The 14,019-nt window shown below is 32.3% G+C and overlaps 1 protein-coding gene across 1 annotated transcript in view; it reads right to left on the bottom strand.

Moving 5' to 3' along the window:
• The window catches only part of LOC142238925 (dynein beta chain, ciliary), a 243,383-nt gene that overhangs the window by 28,101 nt on the left and 201,263 nt on the right, over nucleotides 1-14,019 (bottom strand). The window contains exons 27-31 of the mRNA XM_075310695.1: nucleotides 12,093-12,569; nucleotides 11,662-12,026; nucleotides 6,357-6,495; nucleotides 6,094-6,260; nucleotides 948-2,138 (exon numbers count right to left, since the gene is read on the bottom strand). Of these exons, the coding sequence (XP_075166810.1) occupies nucleotides 948-2,138; nucleotides 6,094-6,260; nucleotides 6,357-6,495; nucleotides 11,662-12,026; nucleotides 12,093-12,569 (2,339 nt within the window). The remainder of the gene's footprint in view (nucleotides 1-947; nucleotides 2,139-6,093; nucleotides 6,261-6,356; nucleotides 6,496-11,661; nucleotides 12,027-12,092; nucleotides 12,570-14,019) is intronic.

Raw genomic sequence — 14,019 nt, 5'->3', positions numbered from 1 at the left:
ACAGATTGATAGTGTCCTGTCTAACTGATTCTTTATATATATCGTCTTTAGCAAGAAGGATGATAAGCTTATTGGTCTAAAATCCTTCGCCGTTCCATGTGATATCTTCCCCGCTTTAGGAATGAAGATTACCTTAACCTTCCGCCATGACTTTGGTATATATCCAAGACGCAATGAGGCCCTCATCAACTCCACATAGGATTCACCCAAGAGATCGAAAGACTCCTGAAGCATACATGGCTATATCCCGTCCAAGCCTGGAGATTTATATGGGCCGAAGCTGTCAATCGCCCATTTAACGCTGTCCATGGTCACCAAAACTAATATGTCCTCCTCAACTCCTCTGTGGTCCATACAAACAAGAATATCCGTTGTATCTCTGATCTCATACCCCGGGAAGTGCGTTTCCAATAACAGGTCTATAGTCTCATCAGGTGATTCGGTCTATTTTCCATTGCTGTTCTGCAAGTTACCACTAAACTTATGTTGCCTGGATAAGAACTTACGTAGTCTTGCTGTATCCTTAATATTAGAGAGTTGCTCTATCACGCGAATAAAATCCTGACCCTATTATCGAGTGATTGTCGTATATCTCACAAATAGATTGCAAGTAGTTCCTATCAATAAAACCGTATCGATTGATATTCATCTCTCGAGAGATAAATATTTGTGTCTCATACCGAAAGATTTAGTGGTTCCTTACGGTGACCCTAGATACGATTAAGCTTTCTTCAGCCGAGGAGAAAATTACATTACACCTCTTAGCTACACCAATGATAACGAATTATTACAGAACATTTTTGAAAATGCTGCATTAATTCAATGTGTGCTGAGAATTTCTTTAATATTAGTTTAGTTTTTTAGTTAGTTTTAGTTTTTCTTTCAGTGCATACGAAATAAATCTACGAGAAAAATAACAAGAAATTCCAATCCATGTCTTAACCTACCTTATGGCACTGGTTACTCTATCCGGTCGCAAGGCTCTTACTATACACAACTTTTGCAATGGTGTTCGATGTTTCCATTCTCCAGGGAATTGCTCACATTCTGGTACATCGCTGGTCAAAAATTTCCTCCATCGTTTGGGATAACTCTCAATATCTTTGTCTATGCCATAGAAATTATCCATCAGAGCCAATGACTTTATCCCTCCCCAGGCTGTGCGACCAATAAAATCCACTGGTGATAAGGTATTAGGATCATGGGGAAAACGTAAAAGGAAGTCAACCTCTTCTCGCGAAATATGCTCAGAGGCAGCCATAATACGCAAAGTCATGTGGGCCGTGAAAGTCAATTTATCCACTTCGAAGAGACCCCTCAGAGCATGATAGAATGTCTGGCAGGTAATGGCATCTACTAGGGCAGCAACTCTCTTTTCATTTACTCGATGTTGAGGTGCCGATAGAATGGCCTGTTTGAAAACTTGCATAAATGATTTCAACGAAAAACGGTAGATGGGATTTATTCTACTCAAATCGGAGAGTACGAAATAAAGTACAGCAGCTCTTTTAGCTGCCGATCGATACATATTCCGAGCTTCATCAATTTGCAAAGTTGTTATTCGGGCCTCATGAACTTTTAGTTCGATTTCATCAACAGTCTGTTTGGTAGACTCCAAATTTGCCACAAGCTCATGATCGTCCAGGACATTTTCTCCCGCCGAAGCCAATCGAGCCAAAAGATCATCTTCCAAAAGTTTTAAAGAAATTTTGAATTTATTTTGTTGTATAGTAACATCAGTTTTCATGTCCTCCAAATCGGGTCTTTCGATTTTCACCACCTCGGCCAGTAATTGTTCTTCCAAACCATCTTGAGTCACAGTAAAATTGATCAGTGTAGTTTGGGCTTGCATTTCTGGTTTATAATGAGGATTGGCCAACTTTGTGTGTAAAATTAAACGGAAATTGGGATTGAAATCTAATTCTTTGTCACCCAAACGTATGAAGCGTCCACGTTTAATGAGAGCTCTACTTAGAAGAGGTTCCAGCACCGTATCCACACTTTCTTCAATTTGCTCCAAAAGTACTGTATCCCCATTTGACATGGCCTTCTCGAGGATTTCAAGGAAATTTTTCTGGCTGAGACGTAAAACCACCAGATCCTTACCATAACGATTTTTAATCCATTTTATACCTTGCCTAGAAAGATCAAGAACAAATGAAACTCGACTAATGGAGATTAGCTAAAATAATTTTGACCTGCAGTGGTCAAATGAGTCATATGAGCTATATCTAAATCTGAACCAATTTAAACCATTATTGACATAAATAGTAAGAATGTCAATGGTACTCTCTGTGGAAAATTTAAAGTAAGTAGGAATACAATTTTGCCACCAGTGGCCATATGAGTGTAAATTAGGTAAAAGATCTATATGGGAACTATATCTAAATCTGAACCGATTTCAACCACAATTAACATGTATAGTCACAATATTAATTCTACTACCAATGCAATAATAGGAGTAAAACTGTGGCCTTTGTGGTCATATGAGACTAAATCGGGCGAGAGATATATATCTGAACTATATCTAAATCTGAACCGATTTCGACCAAATTTGACAAGCACAAGAATGTTAAATCTACTCCCAGTTCAAAGCTTTAAGAAATATGGAGTGAAATTTTGACATACGGTGGTCATATGAGTGTAAATCGGGCGAAAGATATATATGGGATTTCAACTAAATTTTCCACACTTTACGACACTATCAATTTGAAGCACATCAAAACTTTCGAAATCAATAGGGTTCTACTCTGATTGTACTAAATCTGGTCAGATTGGACAAAATCTGCGACCTAGACTTTGATCATTAGAATTCTACCAAAAGTGGTAGATGTTTTTAATGCGTGGTAGATTGGTACCAAACATAAATAAAATTTTGACAAAATTCTCTATAGAAATAAAATATTGAGAAAATTTTTTGTAGAAACAACATTTTGAGAAAATTTTCTTTAGAAATAAAATTTTGAGAAATTTTTCTATAGAAATAAAATTTTGAGAAAATTTTCTATAGAAATAACATTTTGACAGTATTTTCTATAGAATTGTGACAAAATTTTCCAAAAAAATAAAATCTTGAGAAAATTTTCTATAGAAATAACATTTTGAGAAAATTTGCTATAGAAATAAAATTTTGAGAAAATTTTCTTTAGAAATAAAATTTTGACAACATTTTCTATAGGAATAACATTTTGACAAAATTTTCTATAAAAATAAAATTTTGAAAAAGTTTCCATAGAAACAACATTTTGAGAAAATTTTTTTAGAAATAAAATTTTGACAACATTTTCTATAGAAAGAAAATTTTGATAAAATTTTCTATAGGAATAAAATTTTGACAAAATTTTCTATAGAAATAAAATTTTGATAAAATGTCCTATAGACATAAAAATGTTGACAAAATTTTCTATAGACCTACAAATTTTGCCAAAATTTTCTATAGAAATAAAATTATGACAAAATTTATTATAGAAATACATTTTTGACAACATTTTTGACAAGAAATAAAATTGTGACAAAATTTTCCAAAAAATAAAATTTTGACAAAATTTTCTACAGAAATAAAATTTTGACAAAATTTTCTACAGAAATAAACATGTGCCAAAATTGTTCAAAGAAATAAAATTGTGAGAAAATTTTCTATAGAAATAAAATTTTGACCAAATTTTCTATAGAAATAACATTTTGACAAAATTTTCTATAGAAATAACATGTTGAAGAATTTTCCATAGAAATAAAATTTTGACAAAAATAACATTTTGACAAAATTTTCGTAGACATACGAATTTCGCCGACATTTTTTATAGACCAACGAATTTTGCCAAAATTTTCTGTAGGAATAAAATTTTGACAAAATTGTCTATAGAAATAAAATTTTGACATAATTTTCTATAGATATAACATTTTGACAAAATTTTCTATAAAAAAAAAATTTGACAAAATTTTCGATTGAAATAAAATTTTGACAAAATTTTCTATAGAATAAAAAATGTTTGGCAAAATTTTCTATAGAAATAAAATATTGACAACATTTTCTATAGAAATAATATTTTGACAAAATATTTTATAGAAATAACATTTTGAGAAAATTTTCCGTAGAAATAAAATTTTGACAAAATGTTCTATAGAAATAACATTTTGACAAAATTTTCTACAGAAATAACATTTTGATAAAGTTTTCTATAGAAATAAAATTTTAACAACATTTTCTACAGAAATAAAATTTTGAGAAAAATTTTTATAGAAATAACATTTTGAGAAAATTTTTTATAGATATACAATTTTGACAAATTTTCTATAGAAATAACATTTTGACAAAATTTTCTATAGAAATAAAATTTTGGTAAAAATTTGAATAGAAATAATATTTTGACAAAATTTTCCATAGAAATAAAATTTTGACAACATTTTCTATAGAAATAATATTTTGACATAATTTCCTATAGAAATAAAATTTTGAGAAAATTTTCTATAGAAATAAAATTTTGAGAAAATTTTCTATAGATATAAAATTTTGACAAATTTTTCTATAGATATAACATTTTGACAACATTTTCTATGGAAAAAAATTTTGACAAAATTTGCTATAGAAATAAAATTTTGACAAAATTTTTTATAGAAATAAATTATTAACAAAATTTTCTATAGAAATAAAATTTTGATAAAGTTTTTATAGAAATAAAATTTTGACAAAGTTTTTAAAGAAACAAAATTTTGATAGAAATGTGAATAGAAATAAAATTTTGACAAAATTTTCAATAGAAATAACATTTTGACAAAATTTTCTATAGAAGAAACATTTTGATAAAATTTTCTATAGAAATAAAATTTTGACAACATTTTCTCTAGAAACTATATTTTGACATAATTTTCTGTAAAAATACAATTTTGACAAAATTTTCTATAGAAAAAAATTTTTTGACAAAATTTGCTATAGAAATAAAATTTTGACAAAATTTTCTACAGAAATAAATTATTGACAAAATTTTCTATAGAAATAAAATTTTGACAAAATTGTCTATATAGAAATAAATTATTGACAAAATTTTCTTTAGAAATAAAATTTTGGCAAAATTCTCTACTATAGGAATAAAATTTTGACAAAATTCTCTACTATAGGAATAAAATTTTGACAAAATTTTCTACTATAGAAATAAAATAATGACAAAGTTTTCTATAGAAATACAATTTTGATAAAATTTTCTATAGAAGTAGCATTTTGACAAAATTTTCTATAGAAATAACATATTGACAAAATTTTCTATAGAAATAAAATTTTGACAACATTTTCTATAGAAATAAAATTTTGACAAAATTTTTACAAAATTTTCTACTATAGAAATAAAAATGTGACTAAGTTTTCTACAGAAATAAAATTTTGTTAAAAATTTTAATAGAAATAAAATTTTGTCAAAATTTTCTATAGAAATAAAATTTTGTCAAAATTTTCTATAGAAATAAAATTTTGTTAAAATTTTCTATAGAAGTAATACAATCACAATGGACTGAATAGTCTAAGTGAGCCTGATACATCGGGTTGCCACATAACCTAACATTTTAACAAAATTTTCTATAGAAATAACATATTGACAAAGTTTTCCATAGAAATAAAATTTTGACAAAATTTTCTGTAGAAATAACATTTCGAAAAAATTTTCTATAGACATACATATTTTGCCAAAATTTTCTATAGACATACGAATTTTGCCAAAATATTTTGTAGGAATAAAATTTTGACTAAACTTTCTATAGACATACGAATTTTGCCAAAATTTTCTATAGAAATAATATTTTCTGTTTCTAATAGAAATAAAATTTTGACAAAATTTTGTACAGAAATAAAATTTTGACAAAATTTTCTATAGAAATAAAATTTTGGAAAATAAGATTTTGTGTTTTTGCGATCTTATCAGATCCAATGTGAAATAAATAAAATGTAATCAGATGTAATCACATCAAATTAGATCTTCCAATTTTTACACGGTTAATCTAATTTTATGTCGATACACTAGAAGATAGTAAAGAGAGTTAAACGAGTTCCAACTTAATTCCACACCTACCCTGCCTATTTAAATTAATCTCTTTTTTTATACTTACAGTTGCGGATCAATCATCAAAGGCCAACGTGTTGAGTGAACCAGAATTGTAGCATTTTCGGTAGACATGCGATCCATGGGTAAACCTTCATTATTCCACGAGGCAATTTGTGCATCATCTGTGAACAGAGCCAGATAATCGACTCCATCCGTATGTGGTATAGTTGGCTAAAATAATTTCACACAAAAAGAAAATTCCATTAAAGCCATTTAGTGTACATGACACTTATAGCCCCTAATTTAATATTGGATAAAAATACTTGCCTCGACCCGTCGAAAGCTTGGCATCCACATTTGCTGTTGCAACTCCTCACGATAACGACGCGTAAAACATCCAGCATAGGAGAGAAAAGAGGAAATTAGCAGGATATCACCAGGTAGTGTGGAACTTTTCGATTGCAAACTTTTTCGTTTGTTTTTTTTTTTTTTAATTTTTTGGTCATCAGTAAAGCGGGTTTAAAGCCAAAACGTAGTGCAGCACATATGCAGTAGTTGTCGGTGATATTGGTATGGATGTTGATGATGCCATTTAAAGTCAGAGTGTGGGTGTATAACAACCGGAAATAGGAAATAGAAAAATGACATTGTATATTTCATGGTTTATAGACTGAAAGCCAGAAACGTATACTCGACAGACACTCACACACACACACACACACACACACACAGATACAAACTACTACAGACTTGGAATATTATTTAACTGGTTACAAATGGCCGGGTGGCTTCTGCCAATAAACCTAAGTGTTCATGGTGGCTTCCTTTTGTGTATCCTTTGGTGATGAGAATGTTAATTGAAATACACCTGAGTGTATGTGCATGAGCAGTTGCAATATCTTGCAATAGATAAATACATCCAAAAACATAGGGGTAAAGGTTAAAAAATACCAAGGAAACACTTCATGTTTAAATTGGAAATTGGAAGACATCGTAAGTTAGAGTATTTTGACAGCTTGGGAAGAATGAAAAACTAACGGAAATGCAGAAAATTGTTCTTGTCTTACTTATGAAGGGGGAAACGTTAGGCTTTACAAATTAATTTCGAAAAATTTTTGGGAGAATTTTATTGTTTTATTGGGCAAAAAAATTAGAAGTTTTTCCATAAAAAAATTCATTTTAAATTCATCAAGTATAAAACTAAAAGTGAAAATTTTAATTATGGAATATTTTAATTTTTGGCAGAATACAAAATCAATAAGGAAACATTTCAGTTTAAATTGGGAATAGGAAGACACCGTAAGTTAGAGTATTTTGACAGCTTGGGAAGTATGAAAAACTAACGGAAATGCAGACATTTTTTTTTTGTGTTATGAAGGGGGAAACGTTATGCTTTACAAATTAATTTCGAAAAATTTTTGGGAGAATTTAATTTTTTTTTTTTTTGCAAAAAAAAATTAGAAGTTTTTCCATAAAAAAATTCATTTTAAATTCATCAAGTAATCAAGTGAAGATAAAATATATTTTCTTAATTCCAAAAAAAACTTTAAACCAAAAATGCTAAATCCTCAAAATAAGTCTTAGCCTATATTGGAAGCGTTTTTATCTTAAATCTAAAGATTCAATATTTCAGTTAATTTAAGGACGATTACTTTAAATCAAAAAGGTGTTTCTTTACTTGAAGGAAAACTAGCCTTAGTTCAAAGACATGCGACTTTAACGAAGGGACGCAAATTTTCAAAATGTGTGTCCTAAATTTAATGAAAAAAATTTTTCAAGTAAAGATTATAAACTTTCTTTTAATTAAAATTACATTATATTAAAGAAATTTGTCCTCAATAGTGTGTAAATTGCGCATCCTAAAATTGAGGTTGCGTAATCTTTAATATCACGTAAATATTTTTTAGAGTGTACCTATGAAGATTAGATCAGATTCTGGATTTATAACAACCATTTATGTTTGCTTTTTAGAGGAATTACAAACATCTTGTGTAGGTGTGCAAGAAAATGATGAACTTACGCCTTGATTTGAAATCAAAAACCTGTAGATTTTTACCCCCATTGTTCAAATTATTAGAAGAAATAAAATCTGGAAATTTTGCTTTCAGTTTCATGCAATTTTCAGTGCTTCTTCTTCTTCTATACCCTCAAGAAGTGACATCGGTCTATATGGAAGCCATACCGATAAAAACTAAATCCGTTAAAACTTTATGCAAATTTGATAACAACTAGGGTTTATATAAGCCCAAGGAGTTAAATCGGGAGATCGGTCTAGAATTGCAATTTTAGGCAAATCGGATAGAAAATACAGTTTCTAGAAGCTCAAGAACTAAAATCGAGAGATCGCTCTATATGGGGGCTATACCAAAACATGGGCCGATACTCACCATTTTCGACTAATCTTTTTATAGTCTTAAAATACCTCTAGATTTCCAATTTCAGGCAAATTGCATAAAAACTACGGTTTCTATAAGCCCAAGACCCCAAATCGGGATGTCGGTTTATATGGGGACTATATCAAAACCTTGACCGATATAGCGCATCTTCGAACTTGTCCTGCCTGTAAACCAAAAACGAATCTGTACCAAATTTCAGGATGATACCGCCAAGGCTGTAGCGGATGATACCGCCAAGGCTGTAGAACAGATAGACAGACATGGTTATATCGTCTTACAATGTCTCCCTGATCTAGTCGGATCGGAAATCTATACTTCGATGTATTGCAAACGGTATGACAAATATATTATACCCCAATCACCATTCTATGGTGGTGGGTATAAAAACTAGTTATAAACAAGTACATACGGCCTTAAGTTCGTCCAAACCGAATCTTATGTACCCTTCACCATGGATTACGTAGAAACTTCTTCTAAAGACCGTCATCCACAATCGAATTACTTGGGTTGTGGTAATATGTACTTACCCATGGCAAGGTATCTTAAAATTTCTTAAGATCGTCTTCTAAATTGTAAGTTAGTCCATACGTGGTATATATTAGACAAAACAAGTATATACGGCCGTAAGTTCGGCCAGGCCGAATCTTATGTACCCTCCACCATGGATTGCGTAGAAACTTCTACTAAAGACGGTCATACACAATTGAATTACTTGGGTTGCGACCGATGGCAAGACATCTTAAAACTTCTTAACATCATCTTTATACCCTGCGCCACACTGTGGAACAGGGTATTATAAGTTAGTGCATATGTTTGTAACACCCAGAAGGAGACGAGATAGACACATGGTGTCTTTGGCAATAATGCTCTGGGTGGGTCCCTGAGTCGATATAACCATGTCCGTCTGTCCGTCCGTCTGTCTGTGAACACATTTTTGTGATCAAAGTCTAGGTCGCAATTTAAGTCCAAGGGCCTTCAAATTTGGCACATGTTCCTAATTTGGGTCAGAATAGAACCCTATTGATTTTGGAAGAAATCGGTTCAGATTTAGATATAGCTCCCACATATATATCTTTCGCCCAATATGACTAATATGGACCCAGCAGCCAGAGTTTTATACCGATTTGCTTGAAATTTTGTACAAACATAACACTTAGTCGTATAGTAAAGTGTACAAAATTTGATTGAAATCGGTTCAGATTTAGATATAGCTCCCATATATATCTTTCGCCCGATATGGACTTATATGGCCCCAGAAGCCAGATTTTTGGCCGAATTTGGTTGAAATTTTGCACTAGGAGTACAATTAGTAGTATAGTCAAGTGTGTAAAATTTGATTGAAATCGGTTCAGATTTAGATATAGCTCCCATATATATCTTTCGCCCGATATGGACTAATATGGTTCTAAAAGCCAGAGTTTTGGCCCAATTTGGTTGAAATTTTCCACAGGGAGTAGATTTAGCATTGTAGCTATGCATGCCAAATTTGGTTGAAATCGATTAAGATTTAGATATAGCTCCCATATATATTTTTCGCCCGATATGCACTTATATGGACCCAGAAGCCAGAGTTTTATCCCGATTAGCTTGAAATTTTGCACAAGGAGTACAATTGGTAGTATAGTCATGAGTGCCAAATTTGATTGAAATCGGTTCAGATTTAGATATAGCTCCCATATATATGTTTTTCTGACATAAATGGTCAAAATACCACCATTTACCTGTTTAATTGCCACTGCTTAGTCGAAAAGTTGTAAAAATGACTCTAATTTTCCTTTATTTCTAATACATATTTATCGACCGATAAATCATAAGTACACTTTTGCGAAGTTGCCTCAAAATTGGTTCAGATTAACATAGTGTACCATCCCAGGGCGTTAGCCGACTTAAATTTTCAGTCTATAGATTATAAACTTTGTTCAGATGGAGTCAGATTTAACTGTATGTATTTGGAACAAAACCCCTTTTATATAGCACCCAACACATTTGACGGAATTGATATAGTATCGAAAATGTGGATTTACAAAGTGGTACAGGGTATAATATAGTCGGCACCGCCCGACTTTAGACTTTCCTTACTTGTTTAAATTGTGAGTTAGGCCATGCGGGATATAAATACGTATATATTTAGTTCTTGACCGGTATATATAGGGAATAAATAATTGCGAACCGATATGAACACTTGTGCTGTAATTATAAAGCCAGAATTGAAATATGGGGGTCGCTTTATATGGGGGCTATATACAATTATGAACAAGATTCTACCAAAAATGGCAGATTTTTTACTGTTTCGTAGATTGGTAGAATTCTTGTTGTTTTGGAAGATTTTGCAAAATATTCGTCTCTAACTAAGAAGTGCTTCATAAATTTTCTATACAAATAAAATGTTGACAAAATTTTCTACAGAAATAAAATTCTGAAAAAAATTTCTATGGAAATAACATTTTGACAAAATTTTCTATGGCAATAAAATTTTGATAGATTATTTTTGGCTCTTAGGGGCTCCGCAAGTCAAATCTGGGGATCGGTTTATATGGGGGCTATATATAATTATGGACCGATGTGGACCAATTTTTGCATGGTTGTTGGAGACCATATAGAAACACCGTGTACCAAATTTCAGCCAGATCTGATGATATATGTTTCTCTTAGAGGCTCCGCAAGCCAAATCTGGGGGTCCGTTTATGTGGGGGCTATATATAATTATTGACCGATGTGGACCAATTTTTGCATAGTTGTTTGAGATCAAATACTTACACTGTGTACCAAATTTCAGCCGGATCGGATGAAATTTGCTTCTCTTAGAGGCCTCGCAAGCCAAATTTGGGAGTCCGTTTATATGGGGGCTTTACGTAAAAGTGGACCGATATGGCCCATTTGCAATACCATCCGACCTACATCAATAACAACTACATGTGCCAAGTTTCAAGTCGATAGCTTGTTTCGTTCGGAAGTTCAACAGATGGACGTGATTTCAACAGACGGACGGACATGCTCAGATCGACTCAGAATTTCACCACGACCCAGAATATATATACTTTATGGGGTCTTAGAGCAATATTTCGATGTGTTACGAACGGAATAACAAAGTTAATATACCCCCATCCTATGGTGGAGGGTATAAAAATAATAATTTTTTGATTCTGATTACAGTCTCTCTTACATACATGGGTGGTCCGATAAGTACCTATCCTCAGCCCAGTGGGTGTTTAATAGCATAATCATACTTATCTAACCTTTGCACAGATTCTCTCCATCGTATATTCTCATTTGCCAAACCATTGACCAGACGATGAGCCAAATCGATGGTGAATGTTGTTTTATCGGCCTCTTGTTGGCATTTTTGTTTCGAAGCGACGGCATCTTCAAATTCCGATTGAATTTTACTGAGTTTGCATTCCAAATCATTGATTTTTTGTTTCAAATAATCAAGACGTTCCCTGGCCTCGGTCAATTCATTCTGGGAATCTTTTAGGGCTTGCTGTTTGGGACCAACCACAAGAAAAACCTGATGATAACGATGAATATTGATAACCCAAGCACAAAGGCCAGCGGCTGCTACAGATTTTTGGACAATCTTATCAGGATTAAATTCGGGATCCTATGGAATATAAAAATAAACATAAACATTTCATTGCTTCATGGAATGATTTCCTTAATACCGCACCTTTAAATAACCTTGTAACATATCAATGATGTTAGGATGTATATTGTCCTTATTGTAGTTCACCAAATCATTGAGAAATTGATCTACTCTTACCATCATAAGCTTTGCGGCCTTCCAACTGCGATCACGTGGTATTTTGCCATTATTGGCGAATAGCACCATAACAGCGGCACACACATTAACCACTGCCTTGGGTGGAGAACCAAAGGATTTCAATTCTGTGAGATTATTCTTGTTCAGAGTATTCAATGCTGCCTGGGCAGCCACCAATGCTGGTTCAGCTTTTCGTAAATCCTCTTCACACAACTTGGTCTTGATGCATACATCCTCTTCTATGATCCTCACTCGTTTCTCCTCCTCGGAGGCTATGTGTTTCTCATGTTTTACTTTTTCACTTTCTGCACTGACAATAAGGATGAGTTTATCGGCAGCAGCATTTTTGGCATTCAATTGAATTTCCTGCACGGCTAATTGATTCTGCGAGGCATGGGAAAAGATTCACATTGATGACATCCGGCCATCGATTCAATTATTCTTTGCTATATGCAATGATGTGCAGAATAGGACGATAAGATACCAAGGAACAAATGGTTAAATACTGTGCTTTGAGCAAATTCTATTGGCTACGTGTGTGTGTATGTTGTGTGTTTGAGATTCTGAGAGGACATTTTGTGAAATATGGACATTACAAAAAAAAAAAAAAAAAAATCACTATGAAAAAGTTAATTAAAAATTTTCTAAATGAATGTTTGTTGAAGTGCATTATTATGCCCTACACCATATAATGTTGTGAGTCTTTCGGTATGGTTTTATCGCCTTCAAACTGGACAAACAGATTTAATTTTTGTCAAATTTTTAGATAAGCTATATCCACCCACTAGTTTTGATATAAAGGATGGATCATATCAAAACTAGTGGGTGGATATAGCTTATCTACAAACTTGACAAAAATTAAACCTTTTTCGATCGCTTTATTTGATGGCTTTTTGAGATAAGTTGAAATGAGCCATGAAAATGAGCCTCAAAACCTATATCAAGTAGTATCCCAAAAATTATATATGGAAAATAATAACATCAAATTTGTATGCCTCTTAGGGTGTAACTTTATTTTATTTTTGGGGCCAATTTGCATTATGAAAATAAACCCCAAATTCCCTGTTGGTATCGTGGTCCACATGAAAATTCGCCCTCAAACCTAAACGAAGAAAGACCACAAAAATTATATGGAAAACAACAACACCACATTTTTATGTTTTATGAGGAATAACTTAATTTTATTTGTAGGGTCCATTTGCATTATGAAAATAAACCCCAATATTTCAAATGAAAATGACCCTTTTGACGTTTTTGGGATTGGGCTTGGTTTTCGAGTGGTGCCTTTTTTCGCATTCTGGTATGGCACCTATACACACTTTTCTTGTTTCGATTAGTATTGTATCGCATCAGATTCGCTTCTTCATCTTTTTTCCATCAGTTAGGATTCATTTCAAAGTAGCGATAGGGTTTATTTAAAATAAACAAGTAAATACGGTCGTAAGTTCGGCCAGGCCGAATATTATGTACCCTCCACCATGGATTGCGTAGAAACTTCTACGAAAGACTGTCATCCACAATGGAATTACTTGGGTTGTGGTATCTTAAAACTTCTTAACATCGTTTTCTAAATTGTGAGTTAGTCCATACGTGGTATATATTAGACAAAAAAGGTATGTATAGGTAAGTCTACAAATAATTACGATTCGATATGGACTTTTGCACGGTACGTAGAGAGCCAGAATTGAAATATGGGGGTCGCTTATATGGGGGCTATATAAAATTATCAACTTGATATGGAGCAATTTTTGTGTGATTGCAGATCGATTTATCTGAGGGATATATATATATAACTATAGACCGATATGGATCTAGTTAGACATGGTTGTTAACG

This window comes from Haematobia irritans, chromosome 1, assembly GCF_050003625.1.
Source record: "Haematobia irritans isolate KBUSLIRL chromosome 1, ASM5000362v1, whole genome shotgun sequence".
Classification (NCBI taxonomy): Eukaryota; Metazoa; Arthropoda; class Insecta; order Diptera; family Muscidae; genus Haematobia; species Haematobia irritans.
This window is presented reverse-complemented; position numbering and strand designations above follow the sequence as displayed.